This window comes from Psittacula echo (assembly GCF_963264785.1).
Source record: "Psittacula echo genome assembly, chromosome: 1".
Lineage (NCBI taxonomy): Eukaryota > Metazoa > Chordata > Aves > Psittaciformes > Psittacidae > Psittacula > Psittacula echo.
This window is the reverse complement of record NC_137735.1, coordinates 78,226,259-78,249,682: the sequence shown is the minus strand read 5'-3', so window position 1 is coordinate 78,249,682 and position 23,424 is coordinate 78,226,259. Positions and strand designations below refer to the sequence as shown.

General features: G+C 44.1%; 1 protein-coding gene across 1 annotated transcript in view; it reads left to right on the top strand.

The window, feature by feature from the left end:
* Positions 1-23,424, top strand: part of ADAMTS3 (ADAM metallopeptidase with thrombospondin type 1 motif 3) — a gene marked incomplete at both ends in the record, with an annotated part of 96,868 nt that overhangs the window by 53,814 nt on the left and 19,630 nt on the right. The window contains 3 exons of the mRNA XM_080636185.1: positions 10,284-10,483; positions 16,986-17,069; positions 22,246-22,402. Of these exons, the coding sequence (XP_080492311.1) occupies positions 10,284-10,483; positions 16,986-17,069; positions 22,246-22,402 (441 nt within the window). The remainder of the gene's footprint in view (positions 1-10,283; positions 10,484-16,985; positions 17,070-22,245; positions 22,403-23,424) is intronic.

Sequence of the window (23,424 nt, the reverse complement as noted above, 5' to 3'; positions counted from 1 at the left end):
AGGTGCTAAATAGTAATTTTGTGTTTTATACCTGTCTATATTCAGTTTAGAAGGAAAACAGGCCCATTTATTGCTTCTGTTATACCTCTTCTGTGGACAGATGTGAACGTATGTGAGCTAGAAAGAAATAGAGTGCAAAGCAGCGAGAAGTGTATTCATGTCTATTTCCTTTTGCAGCAGAAAACCCTTAAAAGGTCTTTTTGGGTTTTCCAGTATATTGCCATCAAAATATTGTTGTACCTCAGCATTTTTCAAATAGCAAGTTGCTGTACCCCACCTCTTCAGAACTGACATTTTTTCCTTGGATTTTTATGATGTGTTTGCACTGTTCATAATTACATTAATGGAAAAGCTTAGCTGCCTCAGCTTTGGCATTCGTAGCTCCCCTCTCCAGCTGGACAGCAGTTCTGGCTTGGACTGTGTTGGTAACACAAAGCCCATCAGCTGAAGGTACTCAGTGAAGGGGGATGTTCCTTCTGCTTCTCCATGGGCAGGAGAATACAGGAGCTGTCCTGGAGAAGAGCAAGAACTCTTTCCTGAGCAGATGAGAGCTTTCTCCTTGCATGGATCAGACTTCTGTGTCATTTGCAGAGCTGCTTCATAGCACAGATTTTAAGGTGTGTAGTTGAAATGCACCTTTAAATTTCACATTGGTGGCATGTAGGTAGTTACCAAGCTCCACACCTTTCATCCACAAGAGCTAAGGAGAATCATCTGTCTATGTACTACTGCTCTGCTTTCAGTAGGACATGCTCCCTTGCTCCAAATAATCCTGTATCAAATGGAGCTGGTTCTGTCTTTGTGCTCCATCCTGACTGTGTAGTAGGCTTGGCAGACTTTGAGAAGCTTAAGGCAGATAAAGATCTTGCCATGATCAAAGAGTGATTGCTGTTGACAGTAGACATTAAAGGTAATGTCTGTGTCTGGGAGTATGGGTGAACACCAGCCATGCTGTGCTCCTGTTACACACTTACTCTGGCAATAACACATTCCATGTGTGTAGAAACAAATTCCTTTTCCTGCGTTTAAAACTTAGCAGCTGTATGTAGACAGATGTCTCCCTTGATCTGAGTAAAATTAACTAAGTAGTAGTTAGGTGTCCAACAAAGCAGAATATGGAAGAGCAGCTTTGATGAGAGGAAATGATACATAAGGGAATATAGTTAAGAAAGTCTACTCCAGGAAGAATTTTGTTAAGCTTTTATGATTAAGAAACTGTTTTCCTGATCTTGGCTTTTCCTCTTTCCCATGCCTCCTGTAGTTTATCTACTTAAAAATTCGGTTTCCTGATTTTGTTACCCAGTAGGAAAATTTCTTCTTGTTGATAGCTTCTGCCATTCCAGAGGGTTAGAGCTTCCACTGCCAGTACAGACTCTGAGACCAGTGGGAGGGATAAAGTAGCAGTGGTGGTCAGTCCTGACATGGCTACCCCTCATCTCTTCATGGATCCATTATCAGGTTAGCTTAGAAGGTTTACAAGGGAGGACAACCCTTCAGAGTTGGAATGAAACAGAATAAATGTCATTTTGACTAATGCAGGTAGCATCAAAGGATGAATAGCCAGCTGTCAGTCCTTCAAGGAGATTGCCATCTGTTCAAAAAGTCCTCATAGAATCCCAATTGGAAGGGAGCTTAAGGGTCACCTGATCCAACCTTTCTAGGCGAAGCATGACCTAGATTAGTTGTTCCAGCACCCTGTCCATCCTGTCCTCTCATGTCCCCTGATCTGTCCGTACTGGAGAGGGAAAAAAGCTGCCATTATAGACAGTAGTGGTAAACATCCTTGGCAATATGATTCCTTACAACGAATTAACTAATTATGCTAAATAATGAGAAATACTTACTTGAATGGACCTGAGGAATCCTTCCTCCCTTAAGGAGATGGTGGCTAAAATCCTGGGTGCAAAGATGTCTGTAAGTAAAGGATGGTTAGCAAGGAAGATATGAGCTAATTGCTGTCAGTGTTGAATACTGCATATTAGAAACCAGTTTTCTATTATAGAGGAATAGCAGGTGGTGAACTGGAGGTTAGCAGAACCTTTCTTCTCTAATGAGAAATGTATTTTAAGAGGGTCATTTGTGGCACACTTCTGTCCAAGAATGACAAAGCAGATGGTGTGGTCCATTTTAAATGTCAAATAATCATAAGGGATATTTCTGGAGTTAGGAAAGACAAGCTTCTGATATAAGTTCTGTGGTGTTAAATGTGTTTATATATGCAGGGTCTTGTAAAATGTGACTGGATACCTTTGGGTTCTATTTTTTGCCTGCAGTTATTCATGTATTTACTGATAGCTTTTGGGGACTGTTCCTCTGCTATCCACCCAGTGCTTTGACTTAACAATTAGCCATGGCCAGAAGCCAGATGTGAGATGGGTGTGCTTCTGCTTCTCATGGTGTGGGAATTTCTAGACTGGCTTATGATGCTTCCTACTAATACATCTGGTGTCAAGGTTTGAGATGAGGAAATAATCTGCCTCTAAGCCACATGATAATTATGACTTTTGGTTGCTGCCCAAAGCTTACTGGGAAGAGTTCTCTGTTCCTTTGTGCCCAAAGGTGCACACATATGATGTTTCTTGGGACTAGTCTGCGTTAGGTGACTGTCTCTTGGTCACTTTGGACTGCAGAGACCTGACCACAGGTCTCTTGCCAGTGCCCTCCACTCCTCTTTCCTCACGTAGCTGACAGCTGGCTCAGATGCCAACTCTTCGGAAGCCTTATGGATCTCAGGGAAGCTGCCGCAAACTGCAGACAGCTCAAGCCATCCAGCATTTCTTCTTCCAGAAAGTTCTGAGTTAGCAAATAAGTTATGAATGCCACCTGTGTTTTCAAAATGTGGTGGGCTTTCAAGGTACTTTCTCCCCCTTTCTGAATTGCCTTGTCCTTTTACAATGCACTGTTGAAATTATGGATCCAAAGACTCTGTAAGCATGTTCCTTTGTGGAATAAAAATGATTTTCAGATTGATTTAATGGTACATGAAGGCCAGGTTGGACAGGGTTTGGAGCAACCTGCTGTAGTGAAGGGTGTCCCTGCCCATGGCAGGGGTTGGAACTGGATGAGCTTTATGGTTCCTTTCAACCCAAACCATTCTGTGGTTCTATGATGATTCTATGAGTACTTTTAGGGCTGTTAATGCAGAGCTCTCTGATGTTCCTGGGAGTGTCCAGCTTTGAAAGTCAGGCACTCTGCATTCCTACTAGCTGGGAACTTTGGAAGTCAAGTGCTGACCGCTCGGACCTGTAAAACCTAAGAGACCTCACACAGCCGAATGTGTTTTGAGTTCCAGCAGACCAAGGTATCCAGGCATGCATTTCAGCAGTGCACCGCTCTGGAAGGTGGTATTGATTTTTTTCTCATCTGCAATCTCAATACCAGAGCCACTAAAGATGCTTTTTCCGTGCTTTTAGATATTGATGCATCTGATTTTGCTAAATGTTTGTTATTTTTAATTTTCATTTTCCTTATTATTTTTTGTCCTTTATTATAATTATGTTTCAAAGGCTCACTTTGTGACTGATTTTAGTGTTATGTATAAATTCACAGTTCTGGTCTTGGACTTGTTTGGACTGAGCAGGTAGTACGTGAAGCCATGTAAGACATGTTAAGACATGAGCTGTCATAATATGACACTGATACGATGTCATGCTATGACACTGAAGAACTTAATGTTGTGTAAAGTAAGAAAGGGTTTGCTTGTTTTATGTGTATCTAATATGTGACCAGCAAACGTCTGCTACATATCCTGTATTTGTTGGTAACCACCAGCATCAGGTTAGCTTAGTAAAGCAGGTTGCTGAGGACTCCTGACGGTCTGTATTGAGCTCAGATAAAATCTGGATAAAATCTCAGTCTTTGGCTTTAACAGGCTTGAAGCTACAGAATAACTTTTCCATGACAGCTTTTTGATGTCTTGAGGATGTCATGAGTGCTATACAGACCACTGGGGAGAGTGAGATGACATGTTTTTGGTGTCTGGTCATTTATCTTGTCCCTGGATGCAGATACAAAGAAGTTTAACAAAATAACATAAATAGACGAAGCTTTTTAGCTGAAAGATCTGAGCTTTGAGACTGGGAAAGAGGGCAAAGAAAAACTCAGGAAGAATGCCTGTCCCCACCCTGGTAACACAGGTGTTGAGAGATGGAGAAAATACAGAGCTTCAAGAAGCATTACTTAGGAGAGAAGGCAATTATGGAAACTTGTATTCATCCAGTGGCTAATAAGTAGAATAATGTGTAGCAGCTACTTAGTACAACTTTAGGAGAGACATTACAAGTTGGCCTACTTTCCTGTCTTTGAAAATCACATCATGGAATTGAGGTGTTGCAGCATACGGCCATCCTTGGAGGCACTTTGTACATTAATACACTCACTGAGATAGGATAGACATTGATCTCTGTTTGTTCCAAACTGATGTTTCATGATTCTCCCTTCCTCCTCCTTCTCAGGAGACAATGCAACACAATTCCTGTTAAGAAAACTGCTATTAATGCTAGGCACTAAAGCTGTGCCTAATCGATGCAGGTCGCCCTAAGTCAAGGCAGCAGATGTCTTTAATATGCATCTGGTGTCCCGGAGAGGCATCACCTTGCTCCTCAGTGCGTGGTGTGACTTTGAGTGAATGAGCACCACGAGTGCGGGCAGGTTTATAGTGACACTGCACTAATCTCTGCTGGTACTCAGATGTACATCTCAGATGCTGTGTGTTCTCTTATTTGCTGGGTTTTCTTAGACATGAGGGAAGCAGTCAGGGCTGTAGCCATCTGATTCTGAAGATATACCCTGTTATTCCTTAAGCAATACATAGAGATATAGAGATAGATAGATACAGGGATAGACAAACAGAGTTAGATACAGAGATAGATAGAGATACAGAGATATATATAGATAGGTAGCCAACTAGATAGATAGATAAATAAATAGATAAATAGAGGTATCAGTGCAGTGTACTGGTACTGCTGCTATCAGTGGCAGTGTATCACAAAATTCAGCACATATATTTTACAATATAAAATCAGATTGTAAGAATCTTCCATGCTTAGGGTTCTCTTTAGGTATTCTGAGGTTTGACCAATGACAACTTTCATGAAATTAGACTTGAGCAGATCCCTGCTTTATGTAATAGTAGGGGAAGAGGCAGAGAGTCATTCTTTTAAAATTACACTCTAGGAAAGATACGTGGTGTAACCCAGAATGTCTTTTTGGTCTCTTTTTTAATACAGGAAAGCATATAGCGGGGGTACAGTCATGCCCAATTTTTGATGTAGGTGTTTATGTTAAAAGTTGTTTCTGAAAAAGGATTTAGAAGGGAGGCAAATGTTCCTGGCCTGTAGAAGGGTTCACAGATACATCTGCTGAACAGAAAGTTACCATCTGATTCCAGCAGCGTGGTTCTAGGTCTCTAGAGGTGGCACAAGGTGAGGTCAGCAGCTGTGGTTTTCAACAAAACATGATGACAAAGCATGTGGGGGAGATTTCCTTCTGAAAAAAAAGAATGTGTGAGAAAAGAAATACCTCCCTGAACATGTGCATACATCACTGTGTGTTCTCCCTTCCTACCCAAATGTTTGCAGGACTGATTCACTTGGGGAAAGACTAATCTTTTTCTGACAGGTGAGATCATGGTGTGAAAGATGCAGGTAAGCAGCAAAACGAGAAAAAGGAGGAGATAACGAACCATCTAATTCCAGAATGGGATTAGGAAGGATTAGTCTGTCTAGCACAAATCCCCAGACAGGCAGACTGGTTTCCTCTGTGTGTAACAGAGAATATTGCTTTTTGGTAACAGTCGCCTCTTGGCTGTTTTAGACACTCAGCACTACTGGACAGATTAACTTGCAAAGAACTTTTGTTTTCAGATTATTTGTTTAAATAGTTCCCTTTAATTCCCTAAGCATTGCTGTGATCTCTCCCCACTCATAGCAAGAGGGTTGTTTCTTGAACTTTTCCTTGTGTCTGAATTGCGTATTCTGTACTCTAGAGAAGAGTTTTATCAGGAAAGATGGATTTCTCCACCATGTGGTGACAGCAGCTCCAACATGCAGGTAGGGGGGTGTCCAAAAGCACTCCTGTGGCATTCAGGTAGCACATCTGCAGCATTGCCTACCTGTCAGCTGTTCATCTTAGTGCTGAAACCACCCATGGATGTAAATAGTTAGAATAGAATCATAGAATAGTTAGGGTTGGAAAGGACCCTGAGATCATCTAGTTCCAACCCCCCTGCCATGGGCAGGAACACCCCACACTAAACCATGCCACCCAAGGCCTCATCCAGCCTGGCCTTGAACACCGCCAAGGATGGAGCATTCACAACCTCCCTGGGCAACCCATTCCAGTGCCTCACCACCCTCTCAGTAAAGAATTTCTTCCTTATATCCAATCTAAACTTCCCCTGTTTAAGTTTTAACCCGTTACCCCTTGTCCTGTCACTACAGTCCCTGATGAAGAGTCCCTCCCCAGCATCCTTGTAGGATGCAGATGCATCCTTGTAGGATGTAGTTGCAGATGTTCAGTAGAGTTATGCCAGCTTCAAGTAGTTTCCTAAGCCATGGTTTAACATGCAAAGATTATGGTGCATTTTCCTTCGAATGCCAATTTTCTTTACACTCTCTTCCATGCAAAACTTGTAATGATGCCCAGGGGAAGCCCCAGCCTGTGTGTTTTTTAACCGTTGTCTAATGACCTCCAGAGGCTTAGCTGGGGTTTGTGACATGAGATCCAATAGTGTGTGGCAGTATCAATAGGTAAAGCCCATTTCCTAGCACTGCAGATGTCTTTCACTTCCAAACCTGGGAAGGTCTCAGCATGGAGATATCTCCTCTGTTTTCACTACAACTCCATAGTAAACATTAGGGTTGGCTTTGTATTAGTCTTACTTGGAGCACTGTGATGCACAGTCTAGATGCAAACTTGGACAGCTTTCTGTAGAGTGGATTAGATAAAATATCTAATGTGTTTGTGTCCACCTGCCTGGGAGGTTCTGATTTATGCATTTTGCGTTTATAAGAATAATAATGCCATCTCCTGAACACAACACATCTGAGTAGGCTTTCTGTGCTGTCCGCTAAAGTTATATGATACTCTCACTTCCATGTGCCTCAGCAGAAGCCAGCAAACACAGAACAAACTCTTAATCAGCCAGAATTAATTGTGATCCATATGATAAATATCTTGAAGTTGGTCAAAGCATTTGGAATGGACTTTAATGCTATGAAAAGACTCATTGACTCTGTGAGCTCTTCTAAAATTTCCACTAATGCCCCAACACTCAGCTGAATCATGAGCAACCGAATGAGGAAAGTGGTTTAATGACTGGGCTATGGAAATGTTGCATCTTGTCATTTTGAGCTATTTTCTCCTGTGTCACGCTGTCATCCGTTTGCCCTTACGTCCTGTTAAGTGTTTGGCGATGGGTGCAGATTGCAGCATTTGCCAAAGGAGCTGTCATTAGTACATGTAACCGAGGCTTGGTTCTGATTGTTTGACCCCCTTAAGTGCTGGGTTATGGAAAATAGACAAGTGAGAACAGATGAAGCACTTTTACTATCCTGGATTATTTGGATGAGGCACAGCAGTTTAGCGAATTTAGGGAGAAGATCCCACTGTTTCACTTCTCAGTGAGATATGAGGCTTGCTGGGTCCTTACCAACAAGCTGTAGCTCAAGTGGGGCTAAGAAGAAAACTGGAGAGGGCCTTTTGGCAAGGACCTGTAGGGACAGAACAAGAGGACTTTAAACTGACAGAGGGGAGACTGAGATTAGACATTTGGAAGAAGTTCTTCCCTGTGAGGGTGGTGAGGCCCTGGCACAGGTTGCCCAGAGAAGCTGTGACTGCCCCGTCCCTGGCAGTGTTCAAGGCCAGGTTGGACAGGGCTTGGAGCAACCTGTTCTAGTGGAAGGTGTCCCTGCCCATGGCAGGGGGTTGGAACTGGATGAGCTTTAAGCTCCCTTCCAATACAAACCAGACTGTGGTTCTATGAATATCCTCAGGAGTCCTGGTACATCTCATGGAGTACACAGCATGCCAGGCCGGGTGAAACAGTTAAGTTTTCACCACTGAGCCCAGTCAGAGGAGGTTTGGGACTTCTGCAGAAAGAAATATGTAAGTTACATTTCACGAGATGAAAGGCTCAGAGCTTGATGTTTCCAGTGCTACTTTTTTTTTTTTTTTTTTTCCCCTAAATCTTGGCCAAAAATGGTCATTCCATTTTCTTCCTAAAGTGAGGGGTTTTTTTTTTTCTTGCTTTGTTGATATTGCATACTTGAAAAATATTCTGTGGGTGTGCATGAAAAAACCTGGCGTATTAAGGATCCCCTCTGTGTGCAGAAGGTGGCTGCATGTTAGAGTGGGTGCGAGATCCTTTCTGACTTGCTCTGCCTGTTCATATGCACACAAAAAAGAGATTCTCCTCTTTGTATGAGCTGCGAAACCACCTACTGAAGAAGCAAAGTGATGGCCAACCCAATGGGCAATTGGTTCTTCATGAAGCCATCTCAAGCAATGCGATGATGTTGCAGGTACGTTTCCTCTGACACTGCACTCAGCAGTGCCACCAGCTGCTGCAGGTTTTAGAACTGAAGCTTGTCCATGAATTTCCTACTTGTGTGCCATCACAGGGTTCACATTCCAGAGAGCCATAGGACTTGCGATTGAGTCGTAAAGCCCTTTGCAGAGCTGGTTTCTCACCCGCGGTGGTGGGTGAAGTTTTTGCAAGCAACTGTGGACAGCCTGGCCATTTGATGTGGGGACTGGGGAGAGTTATTTATGTGTTGCTGCAAGCCACTGTGATACTTAGAAGGGAGAGGCTTCCCAGCTGATTCAGCCAGCAGTTGAATCAGCTCAAGATGAATTATGGTGTGGCCATCCAGCATGTTTTGCAACTTTGGCCTGGTCCTGCTGCCCTTCCACAAGCAGAATTTACATCTACTTTACTGGAAGTCTTGCCTGGAAACATGTGAAGGGCCAGTCTGTGTACTTGCTTGCATCAGCTCTAGCGTAGAGGAAAGGGGCTCGAAAGCTCTGCTGTCATTTGGGGAAATGCTCCCTTTCAGTACAAGTCAACACAAGTGGAAGGCAGAACCGTACACTCCTTTCTATCCATGGGATACAGGGTTTTTTTGCCAGGTTCATGGAGCAGGAAGAAATGTGTATTTAAGTGTTGTATCATCTCTTTCTTGTAAATGGAAGAGTGGACGAATGGGGATGTTCCTTGCCTGTTGTGGAGCCAGACACAAGAACACCCCGGTTCCCAGTGAGGACAGCATAAGATGTCCAAACAAGCCTCTGTTAATTTCTTATTGCCTGTTGGTGTGCTGGCTTAGATTTAGGAAGAACTAAGTAACAGCTGTGACTTTTTTCCCCTTCAAAAGTCCATGGTGATGTTTTGTTTTGCTGTCCTAAGTGGAAGAAACAGCTTCTGAGTGATTCCAGCTATAGGCTGTTGACCACATCCCCTTAAAAGCCAGTTCAGAATGGTTCATCTGAACCCTACCTCTTGACCAGTGTCTTCAAGGACCCACCCAGTATTCTGTGACATTCAAAGGGAAGAGAATTTCAAGGCCTGATTTGGGGCAAGAAAAGCAGTGGGGGTAATTCTGGGTTAGGAAGTGAAGTATTTGGCCTAGATCTCCTTAGGGATGAATTTTATGCTTGAAATCACAAGTGTGTGATATATTTTAGAACCACATAGTTGAATTAGTTTTTTCACTGGGTATCTGGTGATTTCCCTCCTCCTACACCAGCAGAATAATCTCTTCAGAGTTCCTGATTTATTTTAGCCAAGGAAATGGTGACTCTACAGGTGAGGATGTTTCTGAAACACAGGTGAAGATGTTTCTGAAACAGAATCAGAATAGACGTTAATGTCTTAATATTTCATAGAATCCCAGACTGGTTTGAGTTGGAAGGGACCTTAAAGCTCATCCAGTTTCAACCACCTGCCACAGGCAGGGACACCTTCCACTAGAACAGGTTACCCCTGTCTAACCTGGCCTTGAACACTGCCAGGGATGGGGCAGCCACAGCTTCTCTGGGCGACCTGTGCCAGGGCCTCACCACCCTCACAGGGAAGAACTTCTTCCTTAGATCTCATCTCAATCTCCCCTCTGTCAGTTTAAAGCCATTCCCTCTTGTCCTGTCCCTACAGGCCCTTGTCTAAAGCCTCTCTCCAGGTTTCTTGTAAGCCCTTCAGGTATTGGAAGACTGTTCCAAGGTCTCACTGAAGCCTTCTCTTCTCCAGGCTGCACGAGTCCAGCTCTGAGCCTGTCATTTTCTTGCAGAGTCTCTTCTGGGTGTCCCTGGAGAGCTGAGTTCCTTATCCAGCAGAGTGGAGCAGCAGCTAAACAGCACCCTGAGGCGACGCAGGCATGCGGGTGATGACGACTACAACATCGAGGTGCTGCTTGGCGTGGATGACTCTGTCATCCGATTCCATGGCAAAGAACACGTTCAAAACTACCTCCTCACCCTCATGAACATAGTGAGTATCTTCCACAGTGCTGTACTGTTTGTTCTGAAACGACGCAGGCTTTTATTGACTCTTTAGGAGTATCTAAGAGACCATGGTAAAAATACAAATATGATCATTTTGTCTGCTATTGGGTACAGTTCTCTCTTTTCAAGATGTTCCTTTGATCTTTTTCACAGTAGTTTTCTAGGATAATTCCAAGAATTTGGAAATAGTTGAGAAACAGTGGAGAAAAAATGTAAACTTGATACATGTCTAGTAATTCCTAGCTTCTCCTGCAACACGGTTGTGAAGGAAGCCTGGTTAAAGGATAAACATGCTGTGCAAAAAGGTGTTCTAAACACCCAATGGCTCTTTGAAAGAAAACAGACCTTCTAGCAGTGTCTGTTCCTTAACTCATGTATCAATGCCCATGTTCATACAGAAGCTGCAAAAGAACAGACACCTACAGAACTGCTTTATCATAGAGTGTGTCATGGGCTTAGGAAGGTGTTTGTTTGGGTTTTGTTGTTTTGTTTTGTTTTGTTTTTTTTTTTTTTTTCCTATATGTACATTTCTGGCTCTGAAATCCATGGAAAAATACCATATTTAAAGATAAGAGTCTGGAGCTACATGATCAGATTCTATGGAAATGCACATTACAGAAGAGCAGAGTTCACGCTGTGCGTTAAAAGTCAGTTAATATACCAGCATTCAGTGCTAGAATTGGTCAAGCTTAAACATTTTCTGTTTTTTTCCTATCTTAGAGGAAATCTGAAATAAAAACATGAAAGGAATGTAAAGGGGATGTATAATCCCTTGCAACGTGTGGCCTGTTCTTAAGCATGTAAGTGTCAAACTTTCATAGACACATCTCAGTGTGGTGGGGATCATGAGGTTTGCCAGAAATTAAAAACAATATCCTAAGGACAGATTATAAGTAAGTTTACTATTAATAATGACTTGATGAATGCAGAAATTATTCTTGTATTTTTTACACTCACCTTTGTATTCCTGAAGTAATTTAAAAATGATTCCTTAGGCTTACAAACAATCTTTGTGGCATTTCTTTATGTCCCATCAGCCACTATCATTCCTAACTGACAGAATTCAATCCTTTTGCTATTGCAAAGCATTCAAAACACCTTCTACCCATGATCTCCGAACCCCATTTCAGGTCCTTTTAGCACACAGCATTCCCCTCCAGGAGGGACAGCCAGCGTGAACAGCACATAGACTGTGTTTGGCCTTCAGTCCTTGCTTTGTGGTTAGTTCATGTGCTTGCACTGATAATTTTTTCTAGAGCATTTTCTGCTCCTAATGCCTTTCTGTGGTCCAAGCTTCTCACCATTTGCCTGCAGGGGTGTGCAGTGGGACGCCAAACCTCAGCACCGCCTTTAAGATTAGATTAGATATTAGATTAGCTTCCAAAATAATGAGAACCAGCAGTTTAAAAATGTAATCCATAGGATTTGAGAAGAGGAAAAAAATCTCCAAATGAATTTAAACCAGCAGAACTCTGTGTAGAATTAGAATAACTCTGTACAGAATTATGCTGTGCTATAAATCTGGAATCATAGAATAGTTAGGGTTGGAAAGGACCTTAAGATCATCTAGTTCCAACCCCCCTGCCATGGGCAGGGACACCCCACACTAAAGCATGCCACCCAAGGCCTCATCCAACCTGGCCTTGAACACCACCAAGGATGGAGCATTCACAACATACCCACACACTGTAACTGAAAACCAGAATTTAGTGTTCTGGGTTTACAGCCTGGAGCTGTGTTCGGTCTTGGTCCTTTCCTACTGTTCATGCAATGGAGGGCTTTTGTGGTTTATGTCACTGTGGTGTTTTTTCATGCCAGAGGAGCTGCTCTCTAACAAGAAGGGGATGGATGCTGTAGAACCTCAGTTTGATAAGAAGGGATGTTGAGTGATGTCTGTGCATGTAAGGGTAACTTCCTCTCCTCCTGTGACACATGCACAGAAAGCCTTTGAGTGTGGTGTGTTGGGAAGGTTGGGGTGAAGGTCTTTGAGGACAAACCAGCTGCTGAACCCGGGCTGCTTTGTGAATCACCTCTGAGATACTGGTGAATCAACCACAAGACTTTCATGACACAGAATGTACATCTAGTATATCTTTCTGTTAGTAGAAGCTTCTTTTTCAGGCTTGAGGGAGTCAAAAATGCATATGAGCAAGTCTTTGCTTATTCCTAGAAGAATAGCCACTAGGACTGCAGCCAGTTCTGCTCAGTTCAGCTCAATTTGCCTGATGGATAGACATGAAACTGACTTTTGGTTTGGGTTTAGGTTTGGATCTAGTGGTGTGAAGGTCTAAGAACTAAACCTTGCGTACCTAAAACTTGTATCTTTTACTCTTCTTAATAATTGGAGGTTCTAGACGAAAAGGGATTCGTGATTGGTGTTACGAGTATTCATGGGGATTTCTGCCAGGCTGGTGGTAACTCGCTGGGACTTGTCTTCCCAAGCAGGGAGATTAAGGGCACTTTAGCCTCATGTACTGCAGCATATGCAAGCTGGCTTCAAAAGAACAAATATGATGAAGTGCAAATAAACTGCATTAAATGGTATTCCTTCAACCCTGTGCCAAGCCTGGTTATCCTGGGCACAATCCCATGCCAACACAACTGCACTGCTCTCAGTGCCAAAGCTATCTTGCTGGAACCAACCCTGCCATGCCCTTGAGAACTTCAGGCCTTGCAGGTTCAGGTTCAGCTGAAGAAATTCCTGAGGGGTTTCCCTATACTCAACATTCCTACGCACTCTTGGCTTGAGAAACAGGCTGGAAAATGCAGCCTCAGCAGTGTGTCTGGCATGGGTGTTACTGGTCAGCGCTGGGAGTCAGAAGCCCAAATGTGACAATGAATCTAGCAGTGAAATCTAGTGTGGTCCCTAGCTTTTCCATGAAGCTTTACCATTATCTCACAGCCCAGGTTGCTAAAATCACCCGTTGGAGAGATTGGCATTCCCAGGAGTTGTTCTGGGTAGCTCGGTGGCCTGCCCGTCACTGGCACATTACACCTGAATTCCTTGAGGTGGCAGGATCGGCTGTTTCCTGATCTTACCTTTATCAGGAGCACATGGGGAGTTGTAGCCTCTGTCTCCCAGATGTTAACAGTGTTGGCATTGTTCCTAATCCCCCATGGAGCACCCCTCGGAGACCTTGCAGAAGTACAGTGGAAAGCAGCTGAGATCAGAAAGGTGCACTTAGAAGGCATCGGGTCATACTGAGGGATTCCAAGCAGGTTTTCTTGAGAATAACTCCAGATCAGCCATTAGAGTGATTGATGATCATTAGATTAATTAGAGCCGTTAGATGATACCTCCATGCATCATTCATTCTCAAACTCCAAATTGCTTTTGACAGAATTCCTCTTTTCGTGATCACTGTCCACTCAGCAATGCAGTTTTGTGGGCATCACCTTCTTTCTAAGCAAGTTTTAGTCAGTGAGAGCTTCATGATGAGCTTCAATAAGAACAGACAGTGCTGAATAAGTCTAAATATTCTGTCATGGGTCTTCATGCACATACACTACCTGCAGCTCTTTATCTCTCCATCACTTGCTCTTCTTTGTGGCTGTGCTGAACAGCACAGGTAATTTTTATTGCTGAATGTGAAATAGGAGGTAATGTAGTTTTGGCAGCCATGGAAGCGAATGAAGTTTTGAATTCAAAAAGTTTGAGATGAAAAATTGTTATTTCATGTGGGTAACAAAACACTCTTGGTACAGTACTTGCAGGGGATCATTTTCTTTTCACCACATACCTCATGAAACAGCAATGAATCTTCATTAAAGGTGGTTTCAGAACATTGTATTTTTAGTTTTAAAAGCATTTAACTTGGTAAATATAGCAGAGCTGTTACACAGTTGCAAACACTTCAGCTTTCCTTGAACACCTGCTGCTCCATCTGCTGGGAGTAGTTCTTAGTACCAAGCCTGTGCCAGCCAAAACCCTGCTTCCCTGGGAAGCTGTGGGTTAAATGCAGTAAAGATCCTTGCCTGGTTTGGAAGGAACAGTTTTGTAACAGTCTAGTTGTTGCTGTCAAGACTTTAGTAATAGAATGATAGAGTGGTTTGGGTTGGAAGGGACCTCAAAGCTCATCTGTTTCCAACCTCTGGCACAAGTTGCCCAGAGAAGCTGTGGCTGCCCCATCCCTGGCAGTGTTCAAGGCCACATTGGATGAGTAACCTGTTCTAGTGGAGGTGTCCCTGTCCGTGGCAGGGGGTTGGAACTGGATGAGCTTTAAGCTCACTTTCAATACAAACCACTCTGTGATGATTTTATGACTCAGTCACAACATACATACGAACTTGCTCCTTGTGGGAACCCTGTAGTGGAGCCCTTCAAAAGCAGTCCACAGAGAATGCGGTGTAAGACGGTGTTTAGGAGAAATTTTGAAGGCAACTTGACTCCTTAGGTTAATTCCATTCTGCCTCTAAGAAAGTCAGTCCTGTGAAACTTGTTTCTTGGCATAAGGTGAATTGTGAACGTTTTTTCTGACACAGACCTCTGAGAGCAGTGCTGTGTTAATAGGGTGAAAATATAGATGAATAATTAAACTTCAGAATACTTGCTCCACAAGACGTGCACTTCGAGTTCTGTGCTCATTCCTTGTGAAACTACCCTGCTGACAGCCTGTTCTTAGCTGGTCCTAAAAGGGATTGCCTTTCTAAAACCCATGGGTTAAAATCATTGTGCCAGGTCTCACAATCTGGACAGCTCAGAATGACATTTTTCCTTGAGGGGAAGGGGGAAAGTTCTGTTTAGCCTGACTAAAAAAACCCATCAAACTCTAAATCCTGGTCACATATACCAGCCTCTGAACAGCAGTGTTTATTTTTCACCAGTTACCCATAATACAGTATTTATTTAGTTTTTAAGGGGATGAGTAACTTCATTGAGAATCTGCAGATGTTTTAGGCCCTTAATATATACTCTGGTGGCAGGACATTTCTCATCTTCCCAGACACAAGGAAGGCCCTCAAAAAGAACAATTTTTGACCCATCTGCATAATTCTGGGTTGGTTTTTTTTTTAGCTTCACTTCCACAAACACTCTTTTTAGTACAAAAGTGACCACATAATTCTAATTTATCTCTAAAAAGTAGGGCATCAGTATTAGTTGTTTCTAAAAAAGAAGTTCTTCAAAGTGAAACTCACCATGAATTATTTCAGTGGTTCCGTGAGCAGTGGAACTTGAGTGATACCTCAGGATTTCTGTCATGTGGGTTGGCTCTTCCCTGATGGGATGTAAACTAGGGGTAGAGTCTTGAGGTCTCTTGGGGTTGTCTTATGGATGGGTGTTTTCTCAGGCCAGCAGTTGTTTTCAATGTAGTCAGTTTTTTTCAGATTGCATAAACTCTACATGCTTTCATGCAGTTCATGTTTTTAATGGCAGGCATTGACTTGCAGAAATCAAGTATATTTGGAGATACCATTACCCTGTAAGGTGCACAACAGCGTCAATGTCTCTGGCAACACTGTTGACTTCAAAACCTTAAGATGAAAATTTCTGAAGTATTTCTGGGGTTTGAAATGCTTTGCCTGTTAACTTTAAGATTGATTTAGAATCAGGAGTCCTGTTCACATTTTTGAAGCTAAACGCATTCCTGGCGGTGTTCAAGGCCAGGTTGGACAGCTTGGTGCAACCTGTTCTAGTGGAAGGTGTCCCCGCCTGTGGCAGGAGTTGGAACTAGATAAGCTTTAAGGTCTTTTCCAACCCAAATTATTCTGTGATTCTATGAAATGGAGCTTTATTGTTCATGTCATGTTCATGTTCTGCCTTCCCAACCTAGATGTTCAGAACACAAAAATGGCTTTAAGTCAAATCCTCAAGTATTTTCTGAGGACAAACTTATGCTGAAGTTGACAGCACATTTTCCTGAGTGAGATCTGCTGGCAGCAGAATCTTTTACAAAATGAACAAAAATACACCCACTTTCCCTGTGAAAATACTCATCCCATGTGTTTAAACTGATGGAAGTGAAACAAATGTTTGGCGAAACAAATAGGAACTGAGCCTGGAATTCATCTGCAGTTAAGAGTGGCCAGATGGCGCAGCAGAGGTGGCCACGTGCGATGGATGGTGATGGGTTTATCTGTTGTTAAAGCAAACTCTTATCTGATTTTAAATCCCTCAGGGAACTTGAACACACTGCTATAACCTTGCTTTCAGGAATAACCTCATCTCCCACCTTATGTTTATCAAATGAGTAACATCAGGCATTCAGCTGCATATGTGCAGGGTTTGAACTTGAAGTCTCCTTTTCCTTGATCACCTTTTCTAGTGGCCCTGGTCCAAAGGCCATTTAACTTTAGAGAAGTCTTGACATGTGATGATGGGAAGTGTCATCTACATTTCTTAGTGCATGGAAATGGTTTGAGACTTGAATCCTCTTCTGAGAAGACCATAATGGTATAAGCAGTTGAAATAACATCTACATGGCCTTGGTAATTCCCTTGGTATCGTAAGTGAGGTTTTTCTTTTTAATTTTATTTTTTCCTTTCCTCAGGTGAATGAAATTTACCATGATGAATCCCTGGGCGTTCACATAAATGTCATGCTGGTCCGGATGATCATGTTGGGGTATGCAAAGGTAAGCAAGCCTCTGAACCAGTTGAATTTGGCCATGTCAAAGACCAGTTTGATGCTTGCCTTGTAATTACATTTACTGAGCTTGTAGGCACATGCTGTAGCAGAAGTTTCACAGCACCAGATGTTTAATCTGTGCTCACCAGCACACATTTACTGGCTCTGGGGTGTTTCGCGCCAGTTGAGGCATTGTCCTGTGCGTTTATATTATGTTACTCACTTCCTCCACATAGACTGTATGTCACTACATGCTCAGTCACCTCGACTGAGTCACACTGGCATCTGGCAGTTCCTGTATTCTCTTCCCTTGTTATTCCCCTTATTATTACTGGTGGCAGCAGTAGTTGTTTCGTGTTACACCGTAGTTACTGGACTGTTCTTATCTCAACCCGTGAGTTATTTCTTTTGATTCTTCCCCCCGTCCCTCAGGGAGTGGGAGGAGGAAGGGGCTGGGTGGGGGGGAGTGAGCAGCTGCATGGTTCTAGGTTGCTGGCTGGGCTTAAACCTTGACAGTTCTTTGTGGCGCCCGACGTGGGTGACAAAGAGTTGAGATAACGACAGATCTGACCAGAGTGTGTGTGATCGTATTTGTGATAAGCATTCACTGTTTTGGATTAATAGTCACTCGTCACAATGCTGATTTATTGGCTCTCAAAGTTGTTGCTCTCGATATTACAGTTTCAGCATGTCACACCTTACTTACAGCCAGTATTTGCTGTTTTAGTGTTTATCGGCTGGGGGGCTTGGACTAAGGTTCTTGTTTCACTGTGCCTTATGGTAATGACTTGCAATACAATAGACTTACTGATTATGAAACTGGTCTGGCTTGCATTCCCAGTGTGGTCATCACCTCTATACTTTGGGAGGTATATAATGGAAATGTTTAGCAATTACACGTCTTCTTTTCCCTCCTCGTGTGGTCAACCTATGAAGGAGATATTCCCTTACGTTCCCAGATCCCCTATCAGACTATTTACAGCATCATTTGAGAGTTCTGAAGGTTCTGAATGGCCTTTGGGTACCCTTGAGACCTGCCTGCTGATTGTGATGGGGATCAGCATGTTGGCACACACACAGAGTGTGTTTTACCTACGACCATTTTGTCTGATCTCAAAAGTTAAGCAGAGTCAGGTTTGGGTCTTGTCTAGGGTTAGATGGCGATACAGGAGGACCAAGAGATTTTCCCTGAGGCTGGACAGTCACGAGTGGCAAGGTGTGTGGGACAGTATGAGTGAGTATCTAGGTCAGTGGGCCCCTCCAGTGCTTTGGAACTTCACCATTGAACAAGTGCCAATGCAACCACAACAGTGCACTGGCGGCAATATCACACCAACCGAGACTCCCTGATTCCCATCCATAGGCTGACCCATAGACTGGAGAGCCAAGGAGTGATCAGCAGGACCCTTTAATAGCCCCATATGGCCAGTGCGAAAGTCTAATGGAAAGTGGGGACTAACAGTAGATTATCGTGGCCTGATTGAAGTCACACCACCGTTGAGTGCTGCTGTACCAGACATGCTAGAACTTCAGTATGAACTGGAGTCAAAGGCAGCCAAATGGGATGCCACGATTGATATTGCCAATGCATTTTTCTCAATTCCTTTGGCAGCAGAGTGCAGGCCACAGTTCGCTTTTACTTGGAGGGGCGTCCAGTACACTTGGAACCGACTGCCCCAGGGGTGGAAACACAGCCCTACCATCTGCCATGGACTGATCCAGAATGCACTGGAACAGGGTCAAGCTCCAGAACACCTGCAATACATTGATGACATTATCGTGTGGGGTGATACAGCAGAAGAAGTCTTTGAGAAAGGGAAGAAAATAATCCAAATCCTGCTGAAAGCTGGTTTTGCCATAAACTGGAGTAAGGTCAAGGCACCTGCACAAGAGATTCAATTTTTGGGAATAAAATGGCAAGATGGACATCACCAGATCCCCACAGATGTGATCAACAAGGTAACAGCAATGTCTCCACCAACTAATAAGAAAGAAACACAAGCTTTCTTGAGTGCTGTAGGGTTCTGGAGAACGCACATCCCAAATTACAGTTTGATTGTAAGCCCTCTGTATCATGTGACGCGGAAGAAGAATGATTTTAAATGGGGCCCTGAGCAACAGCAAGCCTTTGAGCAAATTAAATGTGAGATAGTTCATGAGCCCAGTCCGGACCGAGCCAGATGTAAAAAATGTACTGTACACCACAGCTGGGGAGAATGGTCCTACCTGGAGCCTCTGGCAGAAAGCTCCAGGGGAGACTCAAGGTCGACCCCTCGGCTTTTGGAGTAGGGGATACAGAGGATCTGAGGCCAGCTGTACCCCAACTGAGAAAGAGATACTGGCAGCCTATGAAGGGGTTCGAGCTGCTTCGGAGGTGATTGGCACTGAAGCACAGCTCCTCTTGGCACCCCGGTTGCCCGTTCTGGGCTGGATGTTTAAAGGCAGGGTCTCCTCTACACATCATGCAACTGATGCGACATGGAGTAAATGGGCTGCACTAATTACACAACGAGCTCAAATAGGAAATCCCAGTCATCCAGGCATTCTAGAAGTCATCATGGACTGGCCAGAGGGCAAAGATTTTGGAATGTCATCAGAGGAGGAGGTGATGCGTGCTGAAGAGGCCCCACCATATAATAAACTGTCAGAAAGTGAAAAGCAGTATGCCTTGTTTACTGATGCGTCCTGTTGTATTGTGGGAAAGCATCGGAGATGGAAGGCAGCCATATGGAGTCCTCAACGACAAGTTGCAGAAACTGCTGAAGGAGAGGGTGAATCGAATCAGTTTGCCGAGGTGAAAGCCATCCAGCTGGCCTTGGACATTGCTGAACGGGAAAAGTGGCCAGTACTTTATCTCTATACTGACTCATGGATGGTGGCAAATGCCCTGTGGGGATGGTTGCAGCAATGGAAGCAGAGCAACTGGCAACGCAGAGGTAAACCCATCTGGGCTGCTGCACTGTGGCAAGATATCGCTGGCTGGGTGCAGAACCTGGTGGTGAAGGTACGCCATGTAGACGCCCATGTACCCAAGAGTACGGCCACTGAGGACCACCAGAACAACCAAGAAGTGGATAAAGCTGCTAAGATTGAAGTGGCTCAGATGGACTTAGATTGGCAACATAAGGGTGAGTTGTTTTTGGCCCAGTGGGCCCATGACACTTCAGGCCATCAGGGCAGAGATGCAACATATAGATGGGCCCGTGATCGCGGGGTGGACTTAACAATGGACACTATTGCCCCGGTTATTCATGAGTGTGAAACATGTGCTGCAATTAAGCAAGCCAAGTGGTTAAAGCCTCTTTGGTATGGAGGACAATGGCTGAAGTACAAATATGGGAAGGCCTGGCAGATTGATCACACTCCCACCAACCCGCCAAGGCAAGCGCATGGTGGAAGCAACCACTGGATGGCTGGAAACATACGCTGTGCCCCACACCACTGGCCAGAACACTATTCTGGGCCTTGAGAAACACATTTTGTGGTGACACGGCACCCCAGAGAGAATTGAATCAGACAATGGGGCTCATTTCCGGAACAACCTTATAGACACTCGGGCATTGAGTGGGTATATCACACCCTCTACCATGCACCAGCCTCTGGGAAAATCGAACGGTACAATGGGCTGTTAAAAACTACACTGAGAGCAATGGGTGGTGGGACTTTCAAACACTGGGATACACACTTACCAAAGGCCACCTGGTTGGTCAACACTAGGGAATCTGCCAACAGGGCTGGCCCAGCCCTGTCAGAACTTTTACATACTGTAGAAGGGGACAAAGTTCCTGTGGTGCACATGAAGAATTTGCTGGGGAAGACAATCTGGGTTATTCCTGCTTCAGGTAAAGGCAAACCCACTTGTGGGATTGCTTTTGCTCAGGGACCCAGATATACTTGGTGGGTAATGCAGGAAGATGGGGAAGTCCAATGTGTACCTCAAGGGGATTTGATTTTAGGGGAAAACAGCCAATGAACTCAATTGTATGCTGTTGCCTGCTATGTAGCACTTTTATAGCCCACCAGCTAGATGTCTTCAGGTCACCAGCGACAGGCCCTGATTTCCCTCCAACCGTCATCCCAACAAAGAATGAACTTTGATGAAACCAGATGAGCTCAGCAGTGACCAGATGAGTTCTGCGGTGTCATCAGCAGGCAACAATCCCACACTGCACACAGCCTCTCCTGCTCTGAAAGACTGTTACAAGAGATGGAGCCCAACATCATGGACTGGATGAACTCAGCAGCTTTATAGGGATTGGTCCATGCACTAAGGAATGATACCTCTGTGTGTGTGTGTGGATGTGTATATATATGTAGATACGTATATGAGACAAGTGATGGTATATTGAAAAATGTGGGATCTGAGCATGACATGAATGATACGTAATAAGGGTGGATACTGCCCTGGTTTCAGCAGTAGCAGTCATTTTTTTCCTTTTTAGTAGCTGCTGCAGTGCTGTGTTTTTGACTTTCAGCCTGGGAACAACGCTGATAACACCGATGTTTTTAGTTGTTGCTGAGTAATGTTTACTCTGACCAAGGACTTTCTGAGTCTCATGCTCTGCTAGGGAGGAGGGGAAGCCGGGAGGAAGCAGAGACAGGGCACCTGACCCAAACTAGCCAAAGAGGTATTCCATACTACAGCACATCATGCCCACTATATAAACTGGGGGCAGTTACCTGAAAGGGCTAGATCACTGCTCGGTCGGGCTGGGTATCGGTCGGTGGGTGGTGAGCGGTTGTATTCTCTCCCCTTGTTATTTCCCTTATCATTATTATTATTGGTGGCAGCAGTAGTGGTTTTGTGTTATGCCTTAGTTACTGGACTGCTCTTATCTCAACCTGTGGGAGTTACATTCTCTCAATTCTCCTTCCCATCCCTTCGGGAGCCAGGGGAGGAAGGGGCCGGGGGCGGGGGCAGTGAGCAGCTGCGTGGTTCTGAGTTACCAGCTAGGCTTAAACCACGACAAAAAAAAGCCCTGAAGATGTAGTATTGCATGTGCATGGTCACTGTTAACATACCCATTCTCTTTTCTCACAGGAAATAAGACTGTCATGACTTTACAGTGATAGGTCATTAGGAAAATAGAAATGGGGACATGGTTGGTGCTCCAAGAAAATCCAGACTTGTCTGAAATCCCTGCCTTAGAAGCTCCTGTGTCTAATGTGTTGCCCTTTTTCAGTCCATTAGCTTGATTGAAAGGGGGAATCCCTCCAGAAGCTTGGAGAATGTTTGCCGCTGGGCACATCAGCAGCAGAAGTCAGACCCCAACCACTCTGAGCACCACGATCATGCCATCTTCTTAACCAGGCAAGATTTTGGGCCTGCTGGTATGCAAGGTAATGCTGACCTGGAGCAGAACTGTCTGGGCTTGGTGTTTCTTGGCTAGCATCTGTCAGAAGAGAGGGAGATTTAACAGTTGTGTTATTACAAAATCATGACAGACTGGTTTGTGTTGGAAAGGACCTTAAAGCTTATCCCTGTGCCAGGGCCTCACCACCCTCACAGGGAAGAACTTCTTCCGAAGATCTCATCTCAGTCTCCTCCCTGTCAATTTAAAGCCATTCCCCTTTGTCCTGTCCCTAGAGGCCCTTTTCCAGAGCCCCTCTCCAGGTTTCTTGTAGCCCCTTTAGGCACTGGAAGCTGCTCTAAGGTCTCCCTGAAGCCTTCTCTTCTCCAGGCTGAACAGGCCCAGCTCTCTCAGCATATCTCCAGAGCAGAGCTGCTCCAGCCCTTGCAACATGTCTGTGGCCTCCTGTGGACTTGCTCCAACAGCTCCACATCTCTCTTGTTCTGGGGGCATCAAAGCTGTTATGTGATCCTGAGGCAAAAAGCAATGTAGGCTTTTATTCAGCAAATATTTAAGTGTTCAATTTTAAAGATGTACTGAAGCCTGGTCTCATTGGGGTGGGCAGATGGACTGATCATAACTTTCAGTTTCCTCATCTGGCTTTAGAAAAGGCTCTTGTTATTATTAGATATAATAAAAATAACAACTATTATTATATAAAAAGCTACTTTACATTGTATAAAACCAGCTATTTACTATCTCTAAACACCAGGTGTTTGCGTGTGTGTGTGTGTGTGCGTACAGGGATCAGTAGGAACGCTCCATGCACTTTGCATTCAACTTGGCTTTTGTTTTGTTGTTGTTTTGTTTTGTTTTAGCTGTAGATTTGTTTTTATATACAGCACACCAGCTACTTGGTACCTGCATTAATCTTTATGACTCAAGGAAGGGGAAGTAAATTCACAGCATGTGATTTATATCAATGCAGATAAAGGAGAATCTGGGTTAGACCATGTTTTGGCTGTCCAGTTGTGTTTGGTACTTCCGAGGTCCCTTTACCTTGCAGGGGGA